The sequence below is a fragment of the Armigeres subalbatus genome, chromosome 3, assembly GCF_024139115.2.
Source record: "Armigeres subalbatus isolate Guangzhou_Male chromosome 3, GZ_Asu_2, whole genome shotgun sequence".
Classification (NCBI taxonomy): Eukaryota; Metazoa; Arthropoda; class Insecta; order Diptera; family Culicidae; genus Armigeres; species Armigeres subalbatus.
This window is the reverse complement of record NC_085141.1, coordinates 117,051,107-117,069,812: the sequence shown is the minus strand read 5'-3', so window position 1 is coordinate 117,069,812 and position 18,706 is coordinate 117,051,107. Positions and strand designations below refer to the sequence as shown.

Genomic DNA, 18,706 nt, shown 5'->3' with positions numbered 1-18,706 from the left:
ATGCCATTCTGCATCAATTCCGTACATTGATTTAAATTGACATAGGCTCGAAAAATTCTTACGATTTTTGTACTGCGACGCTGCTCCATCAGACATGAAATATATCTTTTTGACTTCTTTATGCTTATCAACGCGTAAAAAGTTAATCACGTTTTCAATGAACAAGTTTACGGATACTGAATCGTGTCTTAAATCTTCGGAAATTATAATAAAACTTAAGTGTTCAATTTGCGTACTTCCATTAAAATAAATAACGAATGGATGAATTGTAGCTTGTTGTACGTTCAGTGATGGGACTGCACTTCATCTTGCAATACAAAGCTGTAATTTTCAGAAAATCACAAATGACTAAAAATTCACCATTTTGTAATGTATTTTTCGTATTTTTAAAAAGCTGGATTGTTCTGTTTTAATGAAATCGTGAGGATTAAACTTTCTAATTTCAAGCAAAAATATGACACAAACTCATCTACAGGTTTTACAATAGTTTCTATGTCACACCTATCCGTGGTCACCCATTGCTCAAATGATAACTGATCAATATATTTTTCTTCAAACTCAGCGAATAAAGTATTTTCCAATGATGAAGAATCTGGACAATCCGAACAAGATCGTAGATAGCAATTTGATGTTGTATTTTCACACAAAGACTACCAGTTAACATTTTAATATCCTTTGTTAAATTGATTCTTTTCAAACTATGTAAAATAAGATTAATATTCTCATGGGTTGTGCACACACACACACACATTATGTGTTCCTGAATTGGAAAGAAGCTTACATTGCCTTGGCCGAAGGCTTGCAAATGAGGAAAAACCTATTTTAATATTATCGTGAATTTCCTTGAAGCGTGTGTACGCTTCTTTCAAAGTCGTCATCATTAATCGTTTTTGGATTGCTTGACGCTTTCCATCTTTTTTTACTGATACATAATCTTTTTTGACCAGGCATAGCTCGACTTACTTCATCATCTTCAAAATATTGAACTACTATTTCTTTTGTCTCATCTGTTAATGCAGTACTAGACCTAGTATTTTTGGTTGAAAGACAGTTATTCTTCAATTGTTTTGCCTCTTTTACTGTATTTCTATTGGTTTTGAACTCATCAATGGCATCCTGAATAGACCACGAACTTGGCAGCATCGACAAAATCAATAATTTTTCTTTCCTTGTCGTGGCTGCATTCGAGAACCTTTCCTTCATATTTATAATTACCTCATCGTAGTCTGTATTTTCACATCATCAGGTCCTAATTTGAAGAGGTTTCTTCGTACAGCTTCGTTTATTTCACGGTATTTTTTCTCCGGGTAATAAACGTAGTCCATCTTACTCCATTTAATCGGAGTCACTTTTATCCCAGCTATGCCCTCGTTAAAGCGTTCGATGTTGACCTTTTGGCAGGCTTCGGAATTCTCACTCATATGAATAAAAACCTGCGATTAATCCATTTAGCGGAGTTTGATTTTTCATGGTCCCCCTGTGAGGAAGTATTCTCACACAACATTTTTATCCGGATAGAATGGCGAGTGATAAATTCGTGAGCGCCAGATCGCCGGATAATTTAATTTTAATCCACAAATTTTCCTTCTCGTCGCCTCATCAGATAAATTTTACAAGCATATTTACAAAAATTTAGTACCGCAACGGGATTCGAACCCAAAACAATTTTTAAAATGTTCAGAGCGCCCACTAAAACCACGCCACCACATGAATTGGTTGAAAGCGAATGGAAAAACTGCTGTATTAAACCTTTTGCTTATCGTGGCGCATCGTTAGATTCAATCAGCTTGGAGTGGCAAAGCAAGCGGCATTTGATTTTCGCGAAACATGGGAAGAAGGATAACAATTTTTCGCACCATCGCTTGTGCCGGAGTTTATCGCACTGTAATTTATCCGGATAAAATGCATGGTGGAGTGATCAGTTGTCGCGTGAGTGAGTGAGAAATCCGAACCCTGCCTTTTGGATACACTCATCTTCCGATTGATTTGTTGAAACAGATTTCGCTGATGGTACGGTGGCAAGGCTCTCAGCACTTAATACTTCTGGTAATTCCTCAGTTGTTGTCGATACATCTGGCAATTCCTCAGTTGCTGTCGTTTTCGAACTTCCTGCGCTCTGCTCAACCGATGATATACAGATTGCTCTTTTGTCAACGTTTAGACGGCAGGACGTGCAAATGCGTAAATTTGTATTCAATGTGGACATTGGAGCATAACCAGTCGCTTTCAGTTTATCTATGGTGCTTTCGGTGAGATTTCGTAACTCTTTTGAACACTTTTTCCATCAAACGGCCTACAACAGTTGAGAAAGCGGCTACTCATGTTGTTCGTAATATTTCAATAAACAAAATCACTTTTAAGTTTTACTGACTAGTTTGGTGTCATTTGCTTGACTGAAGAAAAAATTACTATAAGATCTTTAACAACCTTAGTAGTAGTAATTTTTTGCTTTTTCGTGAGCATTGTCATGGTATGTACCTATCATGCATTTGTTGTTGTTGAAGATACCCGTTTCCTCCCGATCATAAAGTCTATTCTCTAAGAGGTATATTTTTTGCAGGTAAACTATAGACGTACACGTGTATATAAATCTTTGATTTTGCAGCTTTGTCTTAAAAATAACATTTCTGATATGTTTCTATCAACGTTATTATCAACAGGTTTCAACACTATTAAAAGAATTTTTCGCCAGTCACGTGCAATGAAAATTATGACACTATCAATACTTTTGATCCACAACACTGGATCGTGTCTAAGTTTCTTATAGATGCTATGAATAATTAAACCAAAATATCTTGAAAACAACTTGTTTAAATCACGTCCCTTAACAATAAAATCTGCATCAAACTGCAATTCTCGAAATAACTTACACAGAAAAATTTTTTTTTACTAAATGTGAAAATTGTGAAATGTTTGAAATGTCATAACTTTTTTGTTTATTAGTTTACCATCACCAAATTTTTATGGTAGATAGCTAATATAATGGACCGTTTTCCTAAAAAATTACGTTCGAAAAAAGATAGGGTTTTGAGATATTTGAGTTTTGTGACAAAATGATATTTTTAAAGGCAAAAAATTTTTTTTTACTGTGCACATTTTCTTAAGAATCACCATTTAGTTGTCTAACTTTGCTGAAAAAATCATAACAATCGAACATTCCGTTTTTGCTGTGCAGCTTTTTAAATATTTTTGAACCATTTTCACATACACCCTTTTGAAAAGTTAGTCGTGACTCAATATGAAGATTTGATATCGAAAAATGACGATTTAGATGAAATTGAAAAACTGTGCAGAGTTTCAAATATTTTCGAAATGGTCGCTCAGGATCGACTGACATGCCCCCGTGGAATGCCTCAATAGCATTATACCGATCCATGCCGAGAGAGTTTGAACAATGAAATAACAAGCCATCCACCGACGCTTTATGGATGCAGCGCACAGGATCCGGCGGACAATGGAACCGGTCAAGTACGGCGGCTCCCTCAACGCCGCTGCCCAGACCAGAGAGGTAGGGGAGAACGGTCCAAAATGCACCTCTTAAGGTTTTTCGATGTTTCCGCCCATACAAACAAAAATATCAAACCATTTCAACGTATAGGTGCAAAATTCACAAACCCAGCTACATTCTACAATGATCTCCTTTTCAAAAAAATAAGGTTTTCATGACTTTCTAACGCATTTAAAAAATGTTTTAAAAATAGGCGTGGGGCAAAACGCCCAAATGTTGGTCTAAAATGACTCAATTGCATGTAGAATGATGGTGAACGCATGGTTGTTTGTTTTTTCTTAATGGATTGAACTACAATCTTACGGATGTGTTGGAAAAATAGCAAATCGCTAAATAAGAGTGAATATGAAGGGATTTTGCTATTTTTTTCCAATGGAGCTCAATGATGGATAACTAATTATGAATTGTAATGGTAACATTCGTTCATAAATGTACTACAACAGATTATATGAGTGATTTTATTAGTGAGGCCATTTTGCCCCAGGGGTGCATTTTGGACCATTCTCCCCTACCGTGTGCGGGGGGTGCGGTGCGCAAATAGACAACACCACTCTCGCTGGATGGACGGACGTCAAAAGCATCCCATTATGAGCGGACATAACACTCGAGCCCGTACCTCTGGAGACCGTAGCCGCAGTCAGTGTACCTATTTGAATAACAAACGTATCAAAATAACAAAATAAATACACGATGTGGAGAGATACATCGTAGCATAAGCATAATATTGCCAGTTGGTGGCGATGAGGGGGAATGGGGCGGATCAGCTGACAGGTGTGTGTATGTATGCTTGTGGGTGAGTGACCGACAGTGCAAGAGGAAGGGGAAATACCACCCAAATAGTTTGCCACAATCGCTCGATGGTTTCCCACACCTTCTTCATTTTGAATTCTTCCTGCCACAGCTAAGCGCAGCTCATGTGGCATTACCGCCGCCCAATCGGATGGTCATTCATTTTGTCAGTGGAACTCTGCAAAAGGGGGGATTGGGGACACAGCGGGCATGATTTTTCACGAGTGATGTATTTTTTGTAATAACGATGCTAGTCTATAGACTATAGTTGCTTCCTCACTTTTTGCGAAAATTTTCGGCGAACAAATACAAGAATCCTACACTGTTGGTGAAACTAGAACCTAAAGGCACGATTTGTGCACTCTTGTCATTACTTGTTAGAGTTGCTGACATAATTTTTCGCGACCAAGAAAACAAACTTTTACAATTTGGTGAATATGAAGAAAGCATTTAGCGGCACCCTCCCCTATATTCAAACCGCCACTCATGTGGAGTAACCACATTCACCGCGCACCCACCAAACACTACTAGGACCGAATCGATCTTCCATTTTTTTGTTCCTGTTGGATCGCAAGTGTTATTGTGGTTGCTGGTTCGCTGTCGAGTATTATTTACCTACAATACCACGCGCACTCCAACGAAACCCGAGTGGTGTTGGCCGGTGCAAAGCCAAATATTGTATCTGTATCTCTTGACGAATGAAATGAAACAAAAAAAGCTTGTAAGAGCTTAAGTGGTCTGGAAGATTTTGAGTGTTTTGGAATGGATGTCCATACAACGGGTTGCATTGTAATTCTGTATTGAATTCATAGAGGTAACATGCTTTTTGAAACATTCAAGTGTTTCCGCTGGGTTGGATCGATTGAAAGGCTGGAGTTGCGTTTGAATACTAATCCCTTGGGCACTGAATTGAACAACTGCGTATAACTGATGTATAGTTTGTATATTAATTTATTCGACATAATAACGAGAGACGAATGGTTATCAATTTTCACAACTATTCAGACAAATAACTGACTTTCTACGAATAACTCAACCGAATGAAGCATATAGCTAACTCTAATTGCCATTTTTGTCGAACGTGAATGTTACAAGCACTGTGGGTCAAATTTCTATCATTCCTTTGGTATTCGGTAAAAATATAAAATTTTAAATTAATATAATTCAAAGAAATTCACGAGTTCTTCCAATAAAACCCTTTGAAATTTGATATTCAGTGTGTTGGAATGGCAATGCTCGTAAAATAAATCATGGTTGGAATTTGAATATACTTTTCAGTAAAACAGCAAATGTCCAAATCATAATAATTCCATTATAACAATGCGAAAATGATGTCATAACATTATATTCGTAATTTCCCACCCGGACCCGTCCAATTTTGCCTTTGACAAACTATTCGAGCAATAAAAAAAATTCCGACACTCCGCTTTGATATGAGCAAACATCCAACCATAAAACCTCCGTTGCCATCGCGAAGCCGTATAATAGAACCGTCTGTTGGCGAGCAAACAGATGGAAAGCTGCTGAAATTGGATTCAGCTCGGCTCAGCCCAGCTAACCGACCAGGCCAGGCAGCAGTGAGCTTTCCCATTTTTCCTTGGCGCTGTCGTCGTTGTCGTCGTCTGTGTCCCCGATCCATCGCTTTCCTGTTGCTTCCCACTAACCGACTGCTATTGCTCTGGTGGTGACGTTATGATTATGTTTATTGTTATTACGATTATATCCCGGATCTTGATTTAAACTGAGCGTATTTTTTTGCTGACGCGCTTCCATAATTTGAACGCGTCCGACCGGCCAGTTTGTATTCATTTTTTTCGGAATTGTTTTGACTGTTGTGAAAAGTGCAATTTCTCAGTTCTGAAAAAGGCGGTCCCTTGCAAGTAATTGTTCTTAAGCGAAAACGATTCTATTCTGAGGTGTTAAATGTGCAACAATGACCTGATTACAAACTCGTCTCTTGAACATGGCGAGTAAATGAGCCGCAAATGAGTTCGAACTTTTTTTTTTATTTTTTTAGCGGTTTTTGATTACGCTTCGATGGCTTCAGAACCTTTCTCGCACATGAGAGAACAGATGTCTGTTGTTTTATTCGATTGATCCTGGAATATGAGTACGACAGCTGCCCAAGCAACAACGTCAAAATCATCGGGAGGAGATTGGACCGACTATCCGTAAGTCCGTATCCGCAAGCAGGCCCTATCAAAGCGACCTTGTGCCGCTCGAAGCACACTAGCCTAGTCCTGGTGTTGGGTTAGATTTTAAACAAAATTTGAACAATTTTTGTGTCTACGCAGAAGCTATATCTTAGATGGCAGCTCCATTCCGCGGTGAATGGGGACCTTAGGTCAACAACCTACTGCTCCCAAAATTTAACAAACAATTCGAGAAACCAACGAAGGAGTGAAAGTGGGAAGTAATATGTCTCATTTCTCATACCTCATTTCTCACTTTTCACTTCTCACTGTGAAATGTAAGAGATGAGAAGTGAGACGCCTCACTTATCACTTCCCACTTCTCATTATTTATTACTTCTCACTGTAAAAAGTTAGTAGTATCAAGTGAGAAGTGAGATGTCTCTCTTCTCACTTTTCACCAATCATATCTCACTTCTCACTTTTCGCAGTGAGAAGTGATAAACGATTAGTGAGAAGTGAGACTCATTTTGCCCTACTTATTTCTCACTTCTCACTGTGAAAAGTGAAACATCTCACTTCTCACTCCACACTGCTAACTTTTCACAGTGACAAGTGAGAAATAAGAAATGATGAGTGAGAGGTGAGACGTCTTTGCACTATTCCGTTCTCGCAGTGAGAAGTGAGAAATGAGGACGGGGAAAGTAAGACGACTTATTTCTTACTCTCACTGTAAAAAATGAGATGTGCGAAGTTAGAAGTGAAAGGCCTCACACTCGCTCATCATTTCACGTTTATTAACGAGCTACAAGGGAAGGGGTTATATGACAAAATTCGCCCTTTTAAAATATTGCTCTAGATTGATTTCCATTTGAATCGTAATTCATCTAGTTCTAAAAAAAATCAAAGAAAATTCAGGGGGTATTTAAAAAGCTTTGAATGTTCAGGTTAACCGAGAAATTGATGAATTCCAACCGCGTAAAAAAAACTGGGTGTACAGTGCGAACGAGACTGAGCGAAACGAACAGAACGAGTCTAATATGAATAACGAACAAAAGTTTATTAGCTAACGTGTCTGTTCTCTACAGTACCAGTGGTTGGATATGGAATAATTTGAAATATCTTCAGAGGCACCTTGACAGTAGTCCAACGGTTACTTTATTTAAAGGGTGTATTCGATAAAAATGGCACACCGAAAATCTTCTGTAACTTTTGAACCCTATGAGTAAAAAACCTGAATTTGAGCAAATCTTATTCATATTGTATTGTTTACATCTGCAGAGTTTCATAGTTATTCATACAGTCAGTGGTTCCGATCACGTCGTTAGAACAAGAAATTACCAGGGAAAAAACTTTGTGCATCTACCATCAAAATCCGGAGGCGTCCCATCGATCGATCGCTAACAAGCTTGGGATTGCAAATTCAACTATATCTCGTGTAAAGAGAACCTTCAAGGAGCGACTGAGTGTTCAAATGAAGGGAGTGAATGGTCCAATGGACAGTAAGATGACCAGCAGTGGTACAACAGCTCAAGAAGTTTCAAAACGTGTCCATCTGAGATGTCGCTAACAAGTCCAAGGTGTCGGTTGGTTTTGTGCAAAAAAAAACTATGAAGCGTGCTAGGTTACATGTTTACAAGGTAAAAAAACCTCAAACCGAAATGAAAAACGAAACGCCACTGCAAAAACCCGCGCCCGGAAACTTTACATGAAGTTGTACACCAAATCGTGTTGCATCGTGATGGATGATGAAACCTACGTCAAGGCTGACTTCTGTCAACTTCCTGGGCAAGAATATTTCGTTGAAAAGTCTAAGTTCGACATTCCGGAGGATCAATCAAAAAAATTTTGCAAAGAAGGCAGATGATTTGCGGATGTGGTTAAGTAAGCGCTCTTTTCACTACTTCCGGAACAATCAATTGTACGATTTACACCGAAGAGTGCCTCAAGAAGCGTCTTTTACCATTCATAAAAAAAACACGAAGTATCAACTCTGTTTTGGCCTGATCTGGCGACCTGCTACTACGCTCGAAACATGTTGGAGTGGTACCGAGCTAACGGAGTTAAATTTGTGCCAAAATATATGAACTTACCAAATTTACTGGAACTTCGCCCGATTGAAAAATTCTGGGCAATTGTGAAGACAAAACTTCGCAAACATCCCAAAATTAGTAAACTATAGCTGGAGTTAAAGAAAATTTGGGTAAAGACAACAAAAACACTGGGAAAATCGATTGTACAAAATTTGATAGGTGGAGTGAAAAGGAATGTGCGCGCATTCGGGATGGGTGATGAAATCGAATAAAACAAATGTTGTAAATCATAACTCATTAAAAAAATTTCATTCCCTGAAAATTTCAAGAAAATCCGATAATCGGTTTGATTTTGGTGAGTAAATATGTGTGTGCCATTTTTATCGAATACACCCTTTACACCCCCTCTCGTTGGAATATTCCCTAAATTGTTCCGTAGTTCTTCGGATCGTCCAGGGTTCAAAGATTTGGTGAAGATATCGGCTAACTGGTCTCAAAGGAAGTTTTGCTTGATATCGACATGCTTCGCTCTCTTGCTTTCTGCGTTCTTTGCTATGCCGATACGTTCACGGTTATCTTCGTATACCGTCACTGGTTCAATCTTCTCTAGACCTTCTAAGTCATTTAGAATACCGGTCGGCCATATTGCCTCAGATGCTGCATCACTCAACGTCACGTATTCTGCTTCACTTGATGAAGTTGCCAAGCCAAGCCACGGTTGATCCAAACACTGAAAAATTAAACCGCTTACTGACTTCCGATCCTGTCTGCGTCGCCTAATCCAATTGAAGGCTTTGCTCCAGAATCTCGCGTGAATGTGAGGGAAAAGTTTTGTGTCCCTTTTAAGTAACGTACTATGCATTCGTTCGAATGCTGTCCAATGCTGTAGCCCAGGCTGCACCAGGTATCCAACAGGAAAGCTAATATCCGCTCTAGTAGACACCATTAAATACAAAATACAATACATCCCCAAAAGTTCTCTATACGGTTTTGCAATACCTTCGGATTCTTGTCGATTACGCTGCAACCCTTTCTCCATCAGAGTTGTCGATGGATTGCATTCCGAAATGCCAAACTTATGGAATATCTTCATTAGACTTGCTTCTTGACACAACGTCGTTCTTCAAGTTTTTTTCGTAGCGTATCTTCATTCCGAGGAAATGGTTTAGCTCACCACAGTCGGTCATTGAAAACATCCGGGCCAACTGAAGTTTCAAATCCAATATAGCTGACAGCTTCTTTCCGAGTATTAAAAGAACGACGAAAATAGCATCTTCCTTCCTCTCGTCGGTCCGCGTGTAAAAGACAAAAATCTTGTTTGGAACGGGTAAAACCTTACATCATCTTGATTGAATGATTCGTTCCAGCAACGCGGAGATTGCTTCAGGTCATATAGTGATTTCAATAGTTGACACACAACACCAGATCTCGTATTGATGCCGTCCGGAATCGCCATGAAGATCTGTTTCTTCAGGTCGCCAAAAAGGAACGCTGTCTTGACATCCATTTGGTGAAAATTGAACCCTTTCTGAACACCGACTCACATACCGACTGATAATACAATACGAATTGTCTCCAAATTCGCAAACGGCGCCTAAATTTCTTTGTAGTCAAGACTGGCTTTGTATAGGAAACCTTTGACGACCAGTCTCGCTTTGTATCGTAAATTATTCCCATCATCATCTTCCTTCGTGTGAAGAAAAATCCGCTTGACTGGAGTGGTTTGACACCGGTCGAGCAGTGTACCAGTTGCCACACCTTGTTGGCCTCAAGCGATTTCAGCTGTTCATCAACTCCGTCCAGCTACTGATCTCGGTCATCACGCTTTTCCAATTCATCTTAGGATACAGGAGGAACTGAAGATGTTGAAATCGTACCAGCAGAGGTTGCTCGGAATCCGGTTAAAAAGTCAAACAACTTACCTGGAATCCTGCACTCCCGTTCACCGTACCTAGTGTTAGATTCTGATAAATCATCATATAAGTTGCCTCGCAGCATTGAAACTCCGATGATTGAGTCTTCTTTCTTCATCACCGCTTGATGACTACCACATCGGCTTGTAGACAATACATCTATTCCACCTTGGGACATCTTTTTCACGGACAGAGGGTTTCACCTCATCTCTGGCTCGAAAACTACATTTTGGGTTTCAAAACGAACGCCTTTGTTTGAAATGCCGGAGACTTCACCTTCAAATTTTCCAAGAATCGAGACACCATCTTTGGCCACATCGATCACAAACGGTTCTTTGAGCTTCCTCATCGATTTCATGTATTCAGATGGTCGCTGTAACCAGAATCCACGACAAAAACGGTTTTCTTTTCCTCAGCCTTAATTGGCATGCTGTTCATCATGATCGAAACTGACTTACTTACTTGACTTACTGACTTACGAGGCAACCTGCTTTCAACTGCCGCATTAACGGGCTTCTTGTCATGGCAATTTTTTTCGTAAGTCCAGGCTTTCGACATCTATGGCATTTTCCTGTAAACTTGTTGAATTTGTTATTCCGTCCTCCGACAAAAGCTGCGCTCCTATCATCACCAAAAATCTTCCATTCGGTCGGATCGCTTCAATTTCTCCGCCAGCAATTGTTGCTTCTCGGTTTCCAATGTCGAATCGTCTTCATTGATATTCTCCTACGCGGTTACCAGGTAGTCGTAGCTATCGAGAAGAGTCAGCAAGAGCTGGGTATGGATAAGGTATTCCACTTCCACAGTGAGAAGTGAGAAGTGAGACGTCTCACTTCTTACTCCTCATTTATCACTTCTCGCTGTAAAAAGTGAGAAACGCAAAGTGAGTAGTGAGACGTCTCACTACTCACTTCGCGCTCCTTTTTTCACATTGCGAAGTAAAAAATGAGGAGTGAGAAGTGAGACGTCTCACTTCTTACTCCTCATTTATCACTTCTCGCTGTAAAAAGTGAGAAGCGCGAAGTGAGTAGTGGGACGTCTCACTACTCACTTCACGCTCCTCATTTTTTCACAGTGAGAAGTGAGAAATGAGGAATGAGAATTGAGACGTCTTTCTTTTTATTCCTAAATTCTCACTTTTCAAATGACCTATTCGGCCGAATGTCTTATTCGGCCAAATGACCATTCCGGTCAAACGACCCTTTCGGCAAAATGATCCTTTCGGCCAAATGATCCTTTCGGCCAAACGACCCTTTCGTCCAAACGACCCTTTCGGCCAAGTGACTTTCGGCCTAATGGTATATTCCCCGGCAGCTACACACATTCCGCTTTAAGAAAATCCGGGAATTTAAAACGGAGCGGAACGGCTGAAGCTGGAAGGATGTGATGGGCATGGCATGTTGCAAGAATGCCGAACAGCAACCAAAGATAGTACTAGCTACCTACCCGGCAGGTACAAAAAGGTGGGAGGCGCAGGGAGTTGAGGTTGAAAAGACGGAACAAGTTGGTGTAGGACAAAACGATTTGGCCAGCGTGGGGCGCAATCGAGGATGAAGAGATGTGGCCTTGAATCGCCTATTATGGCGTGAAATTATTGATTCAGTGATATTTGTTTAGATGTGAACTAAAACAAGACGAGCTCGTAGGTCTAGTGGCTACCGCTTCTACTATTTAAGCAGCAGGTCATGGGTTCAATTCCAGGCTCGTCCCTTTTCTACTTTGTATTTATATCTTAATTCTTTCTGTGTTTCATGTTCTACCTAAACTATCTCTACTGTTATAACCTTCCTTACTGACAATGGATCGCCTATTTTGAGCGGCACACTAAGAGTTAGCTTTTGAAAATCAGTATGGCGAAAAGCATCTAATTTTTAATATCTCGAAAATAAGCACCTTAATCGAAAACATATTTGGTAGGCGTAGTAGCTTCCAAATAGAATTAAACAGTTTTTCGTGAAAAGTTCCTACTGTTGAGAAAACCCGCGTTAGGTGTCTTTCGCCATACAAACTTCAGGTGGTTAACTCATGCTGGCTATTTTTACATATACGATAGCGCATGGATACGGCAACGGCGGGTAGGAAACCAATCACTGTATGTGATTCATTCCAAAACCTCCCGTAGAACCCATGAGAGTTCGTAGAGGTCCCTACATTTTTCGTAAGTAGGTGTCCAACTAATCATCCTTCCCCATCCTCAGCATTCGCAAAGACTTGGCCAGGTCAGATCTAGACTGTTGGAGAGTGCATTTGTTTCCATCTAGGAGATAGTGGTTAGTCCTAACCTAAATAAATAGCTGTGGTAACGAATCAAAGTGATTCTACTCTCGTACAATAGTCCAGGCTTATACCACCTACGAACTTGTGCGAATTGCTCAATGCTAATGCCATGCCCTCCTTAGCCGTGCGTTTGTCGATTTTGATGTTTCCGTTACGATCCGGTAATCGATGTCGCCTCATTAAAATTGGTTTAAATGTTTTAAATTTGCTTTTTTTTTCCTCAAACCATTCCAAATAGGTAGGGGAACAGGTGGTAAAATGAACACGTTAAGGAAACGCGTTGAATTCAATTATAAAACAAGGATAATTTGCCAGTTTATCCAATTGGCCCAACAATTTAACTCATATTCTTATTGCACTGAACAATTTTTTCGCTAATAAACATTGTTTTATATAGTTTTTCTTCGAAATAAAAACCATCGAAATTTCGCATGTTCAAAAATAGTGCGGGTAAAATGAACACTGCCTGGTGGTAAAATGAACATCGCTTCTAAAACTCTTTTGAAACATTTTATTATCTTTTTTAACTCTAGCACTGTATACACAACTAAGTGAGATCACGAGAACGTTTTGAAAAATCTGGTATATCTTTTGAAAAGCTCTTAATCATCAATATAATAAAAGAAGGAAAAAAGTTTTAAAACATCATTTATTTTAAAATTAAATTACCATATTCAAAGTTTTATCTTGGTTATTTGATATGGTTTGTTTCTTCAACTTCCGCTTCACAATTGCACAACTTTTATCATAAATTTCTGTAAGTTTGATACAAGTGTTCATTTTACCCGCATACATGCCATGTGATAAAAAACTCTTCGTATAACGATACAAACCAATAATTTTACTATTTACCCCTGCAACATCTTTGTGAAGGTTGTCCTATTTGCCACTGTAGTTTGTACAGGTTTGAACCAATGTTATGATGAACTTATTAAGAATTAAAGCTTGCGGAAAAATAGTTGAAAATTACATCAGGCCCAATTTTTACGGCCTCGTTTGATATTTTGGATAGTAACAGCTATTCGTTCGGTCTCAGAACCAAAATATTAGCTTAGGTACCTTATTTTATTTCAAAGAAAACGTGTGCATGGTTAACATACGCCTAAATAGTGTTTTAATATAAATATAGCCAACTGTTCATTTTACCACCCCTGTTCATTTTACCACCTCTTCCCCTACTTGCGAAAGTGCAATGGTTGTTACCTCAATTATGAAATCATGGGCGGCTTGGTAGTCTGACAATACGTCTTACTTGATACTTGATGGGCTACGGCTCTTCGATGAACCTACGCCGAATGGAATATCCTTCTCCACTGGACTCGATCCTGGGCCAATCGCTTCCAGTCGCCCTGAACGTTGAGCGCCCTCAGGTCCTCTTCAACTGGCAATACGTCACAACCGACAATAACTGCGAACTACTTCGTTTCCTCCACTTGAGGTCAGTCAGTTTCCAAATTCAATTGCTGGGCAAACCACAAATCTGTTAACATGTGCACTAAAGGAACAATCTGTGACTTTTTGTCTGCAAGGTTTGCTGCGATCTTCCCTATAGAGCTTCTTATTTTTATGCGAATTTTTGTGACTATTCCGGATAAAAGACGAAATCTTCACTGAAAACAGTCGAATTTCGCAAAATACCTTACAAAGTGAACTGTCACAACTGTCATCCTCAATCATGAACCGAAAAGGTATTTTTTAGTTCTTTTTGTTTTCAGTTATAATCCATGTAGAAAGTATGCTTAAACACCACAGCGAAATTGTGAACCAGGTCAGCTGGATAACTCGGAGCCAAATCAGTCACATTGAGTCATTCAATTTCATTTGATTTGACATACCCTGACCAGGCGAATTTATTCCCACATCGCGCTTGACCGGTCGTAATCATTTAGCGATGCTATTGTACGTCGATCAAAAAGTGAGGAGACAGCGGATCAAGAAAAAATCATTGAAACGGAACTTTAATTTAGAGTAGGAAATCTTTATCCTCGTTTGGTAGCCCCTTTTGGTGTGATCCTTACTCTGAATCAATTTAAGCGACATGCAACCTGGACCTGGTGGTGGTACCATTTGGCGCATTGTCCCGCACCAAAGTTGGAAACAGCTGAACACACCTTGTGTGGGTACGGTTTACTAAGTTCAGCACGTGACGGGCGTCCACGCCGGCTGATTCCGTACTATAAACGGCTTTTTGTATCAGATTATATTTAGATGATACCCAACCTAGGGGGGAGGCCGGACATGCCTACCTGGAAATGAACATGTTTGACAGCATTATTACACCGACACGAAATTTGATCATCACACGCCAATCATAATTCGCTTCACACGGACACGGCGGACTGGTCGGCAGCTTTGCTCGCCTCGCCTGACCTGCAGAAGTGTGGCTTCCCGAGCGGAAGAAAATGGCACAATAAGTATTTATGGGATTGAACAGTAAGAGAGTCGTATGTGGTTGGTTCTTTCTACCAGCTCGGGTTGAAGACGTTTTGTTTGATTCGTTGGGTTGGTCAAACATTTCAGAGAGGGTGTGCTGCGAGGTATTAAGCGTACCTACCAACGATAAGGAATGAATCTGGTTTATAACATGCTGCAGCGCGATATTGTAATCGAATCCCTTTTTCGTGTCTACGAGTATCAGTCTGCGGTTGGTTGGGCTCGAAGCCCCATGGGAAGACTTCCATCACCACAGTTTAGGGTCCGGGACGCTAGTCATGAGGCGGAAATGTCTTTGTTTCGGTATCGATCAAATTATTCACATTCTGTAGTACGTCTTAATTACTGCTCAAATTTGAAAATGTAGAACTTTTTTTTGTTTGTTTACCAAAGGTAGATTAACACAGGAACATGCTGTTTGCATTTTAAAACGTGAAAAATTTCTATATTTTATAGAACCGAGTTACGATGGTGCTACACCCCCGAGGGTTGTTATTTTATCTTTTCACCGCTCGCAACCAAGTGGCAAATCTGCTTAAAAGAAGCACCACCATGCAAACATCTCGCCTCATTCAACCCGCTTTCATATCAGATATTGCTTTTCACACTTTTGAAGAGTGCTTTCCTTTTGTGTCGTTTCTGAGCCAAGGAGCGAGCCGTATTGCTTACTTCAGATTCACCACACACAAAAAGGGCCCCTCATGAACGGCGAAGAAGGGGAAAGATTGAAAGCATTCTCACATGCATGCATTCATGGGCCTGGTATGGCCATCCGTCTATCCTTTCTGGGGTGTGAAAATCGCTTACGTTGAGTGCTGTTATTGTTTTGTCAGAAATCATATCAACAACCCCTAGCCCTACCCTTGCGGCGCAAGGAAAAACTGCATTATTCTAATGTTTGTGTGTTTTGTTGCTCCTTCTCTCCGTTCTCGTTGCAGCTCCACCATCCGAAGCAGCTTCACTATCCGAGTGGCTATCCGATGCCACGGTCACCGCCGCTATTCATTTGCTCGTCACCCGGGCCGGACCCGTACCGGTCGCATGACAACGTGTACGAAGAGTTGGAGCATCCCCGCGACACGGACTCGGAGCCACCGGTGCAGTCCGACGACGACTTTGCCGAGGACGAGCTGAGCCTACCCGGCGACCGGTCGTTCCATAAATCATCTTCGGACGGTGGTACGACGGTGGCCACAATCTATCACGACCGAAGCGCAAGCAGCAACGGCGGAACAAACACCGACCAGTACATGGAGCGGAACAGGACCGAGCGTAATTCGCTGCTCTCGTCGTCGTCATCCGGAAATGACAATAACTTGAGGCAGGGTGCGGGGGCAGCCGGAACGAGTAATGGCAGTGCCGCCATTGGTGGCGGTGCCGGCGGTAGCACCAGTAGTAGCAACAACAATAGAAATTCCAATTCTAGCAGTGAATGTGCGAGCAGCGCAAGTGGGAACAACAACAATCCTAATGGCTGCGTTAGCGGCAGTAGCAGCAACGGCAGCAGCAGCAACAACAACAATAATAGCAATAATAGTGGAACAAATAATAATAGCATCGGTGGACTATTTCGTTCTAGAAAGCAGCAACCATCGACTCTCGGAAGTGGAAGGGGTAATAAGCATTTGAACAATCTGAACTCGTTGGGCGAGCCGCCTAGCGAGTTGCCACATAGTCTAACGACGGGATGCGAGGAACGAGCAATGATGACGTTGCCGCCATCCTATCAAGCGGCCGCGGCGGCGAGCCGATCCAGTCCTAATAATTTGAACAATATCAACAATAACAGTTTTGTGAATAGCAATAGTTTGAATAACAATAGCAGCCGAGGCAATTACTACAGTACAATAAACGACGAGTGTGACCCGATCGAACGACGGAATCGGATCAATGCGCAACTGTCTGCGTCGTCTGCGACTGTTAACAATGGTGGCCCGGGCGTATCAACCATCTTCCGCAACATCCGAGCACCCTATCCAGGCAGCAACCATACCCATCATAATCACCAAACAACGAATGCGAGCAACCGATCACGAACGAATCCACGTTCCCTGGACCGACGACGCTATCTCATCAACAACAACAATAACAACAACCACAGTCCCGGTAACGGCCTAGCCGTGATATCAACGCAAGACCCCTCGCAGTACATCTACCACGAACCGGTTTTCCACGAAGGACTCATCTACGATGCCTGTCTGTCGTACAGCGATCGAAGTAGCGGAGGAAGTGCCGGTCCTCCATATCCCTACATCCTGCCCCAGTTCACCACCTTCCGGAACCATCACGGCCAGCAGCAGAACATCTACTCGAGGGATGGCAGTTTTGGGTCGGATTCCGGCTATAGTCAGCACACGCAAGCATCGAACCGTAGCGTTGGCTGGAGCAGGAATCGACCGCCCCAACCGACGCCTCCGCAGCTGAACCCAACCGAACCGCTGCCCGCGGCGACGGATTCTTGAGGAAAAGTTTCCCCCCTGGCAGCGACCCTGATTTCGCAGCTCGTGTGCGGCAAAGTTTTCATCTGAAGCTGTACAGGCGTGCGTGTTGTTGAGCTCCGGGACTCAAGTAAAATCTCCCGTTTAGGCAGTAGGCAGGTGTTGCAGGCAGCGTACTTAGGTTTAAGTCCAAATGAAATGTGATTTTAATTTTAAATGAACCCCCTCCTTATGATACTAATTTAAACTCGTGAACCGGATTTAATGACCCTGACTCGTGAATAACATCCATGCAAACATACATACGATCCTTCGTCCCCAAGGAATAAAGACTGTTTAACTAAGGATAGGTTTTACTTCAGACTTTTTCTCCTAGTAGAATTACCACACAGAGTTGTAAACCAATCGAGCTATCAAATTGCAGATATGAGGTACCGTAATTTATAAGAACATTCTTACTAGAATTAAGCGTCCCAGGTTGCGATCCCTTTTTCGCCCTTCCTTCTTCTTGAATTCTTTCTTCGCAAATACAGTAATCTACAGACATGTAAACAGAGAATGGGGGAGAACCGACGGATGAAGAATTTTACCATGCATGAAACAATCGAATCTTAGTAGAGTACTTAAATAAACGGATAATCCCGGATGGCGCTGAGCTAGGCGCGCATTGTAGACGATAAGAGCACAACTAATGAGTCCTAATTCTTCAGAGGTGAGTTGACTATTTTTTTAAAAGCGGCGATAGAAAATCATGCTCGATGCAAGTGCAGAAGCAGAGGCAACATTACCGTACTCTAGTGGTTGTAACTAATCTTAAAAAGAAACTGCAACTATGCAAGAAAACTGAACTCCATAATTGTACAGAACTAAAAACACACACACAAACACACTTGTTTGATGCTACTGGTTGGAGGGGTTCAGGTGCGCGTTCCGCTGATGTATTTAATGAAATATTCTCGATTTTTTCCTTTTCCATTTTGCTTAATTTTATAAACAATTTTTCTTGGAGGAAGCGTTGAGCATAATTTAATTTAGGTAAAAGTTGTTAGTCCTAATTGTACGGAAGTTCGAAGTTGGGTGGATTGAACTTAATTTTGTGTAGTTTGGTTATTCCATGCAAGGAAAAGTGACATTTCTCCCATACTTGATCAGCTGTCAAATTTACTTTGGTAAGTTGATCAAA

The 18,706-nt window shown here is 41.1% G+C and overlaps 1 protein-coding gene across 3 annotated transcripts in view; it reads left to right on the top strand.

The window, feature by feature from the left end:
* LOC134228116 (hybrid signal transduction histidine kinase M-like) overlaps positions 1–17,867 on the top strand; it is a 480,207-nt gene extending 462,340 nt beyond the window's left edge. For all 3 annotated transcript variants that reach the window (XM_062709898.1, XM_062709896.1, XM_062709897.1), the window contains exon 6: positions 16,024–17,867. In XM_062709898.1, coding sequence (XP_062565882.1) covers positions 16,024–17,547 — 1,524 coding nt within the window. In that variant the 3' untranslated portion in view covers positions 17,548–17,867. The remainder of the gene's footprint in view (positions 1–16,023) is intronic.
* Positions 17,868–18,706: the final 839 nt, after the last annotated feature.